Below are 4,183 nucleotides of genomic sequence, written 5' to 3' on the forward strand. Positions count from 1 at the left end.
GCTACCTTTCATGTATCATCCGAGGGTATAATGATGCCCATTGGTACAGTGAAAGGGTGTGGGATTCGTTTAGTTTATGAGCAAGACAATGGATATATGGGTCCTGGTTACAATATTGAGGAAACTCCAGAAGTGGGAAGTTCATCATCACATTGCATTTCTCCTATATTTATGAAACACAATTTCAAGAAATTTGAACTTCTCCCACTGATAACAGAGATAAAACTAGCACTTCCTAGACAGACAAGTACTCCTGACCAACCTAAGGAAGAAATTACACTCTTAAAGGATGGTTTTATCCCTGATATTTTTCCCAACAATATTGAATATCCTTGGGAGGACCTAAAGGTATTCTATTTTGATTTCTTTGCATATATGGTAAATTTTTATGGAAGCAATGCTTTTTTTTTTTTTTCTTATAACTATTTTTTTATTATTTTATTTCTTACTTACAGTATGTCAAAAAGTTGAAAACCGTTGATTTTAGTCACTTCAATGAGCTTATCAGAACACCAGACTTTACAGAGTTTCCTGACCTTGAGCAACTCAAATTTGAAGGTTGTACAAGATTGCTGAAGGTTCATCCATCTGTTGGAGCTCTCAAAGGGCTAATTGTATTGAATTTGAGAAATTGCAAAAATCTTGTGAGCTTTCCTAGCAACATCTGTCGTTTGAAATATCTCAAGATTCTTAATCTTCATGGCTGCTCAAAATTGAACAAACTACCCCAGAATTTGGGGAGAATTGAGAGTTTGGAAGAGCTGGATATAAGTGGTACTGCAATTACAGAAGTACCATGTTCCATTGTACGATTGGGAAATCTTAAAATGCTATTCCTGAAAAACTGCCAATGCCTTCAGTATATACCGGAGCTTCCACCAAAATTATATTTTGTTGGGGCAGAAAACTGTGCTTCCTTAGATGTGGAAACATTAACTACCGCCCTAAAACAGAGCACTTGTACATACATTGCACTGCATTTTTTTAATTGTTCAATACGGGTCGACAATCGCGGCAAGATAGAAAGCTTGGAAGTTATGTTGCTGATACAATGGCTTCAGGTCTCTTTCCTCTCTCTCTGTTGATTATTTTGAGTACAATATCATTGTAGTCTATGAGTAGTCAGCTACATATATTTAGAATACAAGTATTAATCAAACTTTTATATTACTAAAAACAAAAAAACATGCATATACGCCCAAAAAGTAGTCATTCTCAACAATAGACTTCGCTCATAGTATGCACATACACACAATCTCTGAGGACATCCTATACATAGATTTGTCTGGTGTGTTTATATATATCATGTAGGATCATTAAGAAGTAATGTCTATGTTAATTGATTTTAAAGATTGTGACAGAATTAGTTCTCTTAAGAAAGCCACAGGTAGCATTATCTTTATTTCCAGCATTTCTCTTTTCATTTATGCATGCTTATCGATACTCATTATCTCATGTTGCAGAATCTCGGTAATCATGAGCTCATGTGGCAGAATCGCTATCCTCAATTTCGTTATCGATCTTCTCGATATCAACCTCTTCAATTTCATATTTGTCTTCTTGGAAGTGAAATTTCAAAGTGGTTTAGTGATTGGAGTAATCAGAGTTCAGTAGACACCCAACTACTCTCCGGTAAACGTGATGAACTCATGGGATTCGCTTTGTCTGTGGTATTTAAAGTTCCTGGTTTTTCGCATGAAGGAAATGCGACAAAAATTCAATGCCATTTAAGCATAGGTTCAAGGAATTATGAATTCAAATTCATCATCTCTACTTCCAAAACTGTTAAGTCTGATCATCACCTTTGGCTGGGCTATTTTTCAAGCAAGCTGTTTTTTAAACAAGAGTGGCCAAGTGGGGTGGTAGCCATTCATGCTGCTGTTTATATACTCTCCAGAGGTACGTTGTATGCTGAAGGTTATGTGAAACAGTGTGGGATTCGTCCAGTTTATAAGAAAGACGTTCCTCAAACACCAGTAACGGAAAGTTCATCATCACCTAATTGCATTCCTCCAATATTTATGAGACGCAGCATCAGGAACTTCGAACTTGTTCCACCGATGACACAGCCGAAACCAGCACCACATCCTGACAGTCACAGGCGGACAACACCATCTGACAGTGGTAACCAGAAAGCTCCTGACAGCCCCATGCGCAGAACACGCCTAATGCTAGATTTCTAGTGGACTAAGGGGATGATGTCTATAGTATTAGAGTGATATTGTTGACATGTTACCACAAATCAATGCTTGTACAGAGAAATAATTTTAGTTCCTTTGAATTTTCCATATCTGAGAGCAATATGAAGTCTGATCACCGTGGCAATGTTTCGAAGTCTGACCTTTGGTTAGGCTAAGTTGTTTCTGGAACAGAAGTGGCCTATTCGTCTAGAGCAATAGGTTCAATCGTTACAAGAGCTTCCCATGGGTGGTCTTTGGTATCATTATCAAAGCTTCTATCGTGTCGGGAGTCGGGACACCATTGTACAATGGAGGCTTCTTAAGGACACAGATTGACGATCCAAAGAAGTGATCAAAATCAATAACTTAATTTTGTATGATTATTAAATTTCGTATAATCATTTGTACTACACTAATTTCCTAGGATCAAAGTTGTATACATATCAAAACTTCTTTTCCATAATTTAAAGTGAAGAAGAAATATTGTGAAAGAACGCTTAAATTGAATTAACTATATCAATAATTTGTTTCATTGTTTTCTAATTTCTTACTCAGTTTTAGGGCGACAAAGAAAAGAATAAAAACGATTAAGACATACATACCTCAAATCAAATGATAAATCTTTGCTTTGTAAAATCTCGTCCCTTTGCTTTCAAAGACCCATCGATTCAATGTTTCTTTCACATTTGATGCATAGATGCATCTATCCTCGATTCTTTCTTGGAACTTTTAAATTTTAATATAGGGAAACTGAAGGGTAAAAATAAGAATTACCCCTTATTTGTCATACAAAAAGTTATAATACAATAAATTTTAGAATTGTGACATTATTCATTGCCCTCAACTGCATTTCAAATACCAGACATTGCTTGTCCTCTTCTAAGACTTCATTGCCTTCCCGTTTTAGGAGAAAAGAGTACCCTTCCCTGGCTTGAAGATAGAGCTACTCCCATTGGTTGAACGTCACACATCAATAAGGAGCCACACATGTTGTATAATGAAGAAGATTACTGGCAAAGAACCAATTGCAGCAACAAGAATGGGAATCCATACCAATCCATCTTTGAAGAGAATAAAAATAGCTGCACAAAACACTACCATCATTGCTGCTATTGATAACAGAAGTGTTCCAAGTCCAACAGGCAACTTTCTTGGCAACGACTCAAGGAAATCTTCTTCTGCGTAGCGAGAAGTGAGAATGGATAAGAAACTTCCTGTGGAATAAGTGGATAATACCAGTGACATCGCATCTGATACCATAAAAATTTTGAAAGAAACTTTTTTAAGGAAATGAGGAGTCCCTGTTTCGTCATTGGTGCCACCTGGTACAGCCAAAGCTGCAGCAAAAACCACAGTGATAATAAGTGCTGCCACAACCATGCAATAGTTTGCCGTGTCCTTCATCCATTTCTCCCCCTCCTCCTTTAATTTCTGGTGTTCCTGACTAAAGAAAGCTCTAAGAGTTTTTCCATCTTGACCATTTTCAACTTTAGAATCCCCTGAATTCCCATCCCTATCTTCAGCTTCAACATCCAATGGATTCATAAGCTTTTTCACTTCCTAAAATTATAGAAATTTTATGAAATATGGATCCAATGAAATAGTTTTGTACAGAAAAGAGTAGTGTAGATAATCACCTCAAACCACATCAATTCTCGCTGCATTTGCAGTGCTACTCCTGATACGCTATGGAGCCGATCTAATGGTGCCAACTTCACAGCCAAATGCAAGATATTGTTGCCTTCGTTATCTTTATAGGGAACTATAAAATCTTTGACTGAACCTATGTCATGTATGAGTATGAAGATGTCCACGTACCGATACTTAACAGCAATGTGGAATATGCTATACCTATTATTGTCCACGTGGAATATTAAATCAGGATATTCACGAATAAGTATTTTTAAAAACTCGATATTTCCTCGTTTTGCAGCAACAAATATCTGTTTTTTGGCAACTTCTAAAATTTTCTTAAAGTCAGGACTATCCATAGCTAGTTCCCA

General features: G+C 36.7%; 1 protein-coding gene across 1 annotated transcript; it reads right to left on the bottom strand.

The window, feature by feature from the left end:
- Window positions 1–2,847: 2,847 nt before the first annotated feature.
- LOC116121464 (ankyrin repeat-containing protein NPR4-like) lies at window positions 2,848–4,171 on the bottom strand. The gene is made up of 2 exons (XM_031407417.1): window positions 3,818–4,171; window positions 2,848–3,740 (listed from the first exon to the last, which is right to left on the bottom strand). Exons 1-2 carry the CDS (start codon window positions 4,169–4,171, stop codon window positions 3,144–3,146), a joined length of 951 nt encoding a protein of 316 aa, XP_031263277.1. The 3' UTR covers window positions 2,848–3,143.
- Between the last annotated feature and the right edge of the window lie 12 nt (window positions 4,172–4,183).

Source organism: Pistacia vera, unplaced genomic scaffold (assembly GCF_008641045.1).
Source record: "Pistacia vera cultivar Batoury unplaced genomic scaffold, PisVer_v2 Contig985, whole genome shotgun sequence".
Lineage (NCBI taxonomy): Eukaryota > Viridiplantae > Streptophyta > Magnoliopsida > Sapindales > Anacardiaceae > Pistacia > Pistacia vera.

Bases quoted from the DNA above. Each gene is read 5' to 3' on its own strand.
- LOC116121464 (XM_031407417.1), bottom strand. From the start codon at position 4,171: ATGGATAGTCCTGACTTTAAGAAAATTTTAGAAGTTGCCAAAAAACAG. The intron at 3,741-3,817 runs GTGATTATCTAC...CTATAATTTTAG, and splicing joins GAGAATTGATGTGGTTTGAG to GAAGTGAAAAAGCTTATGAA.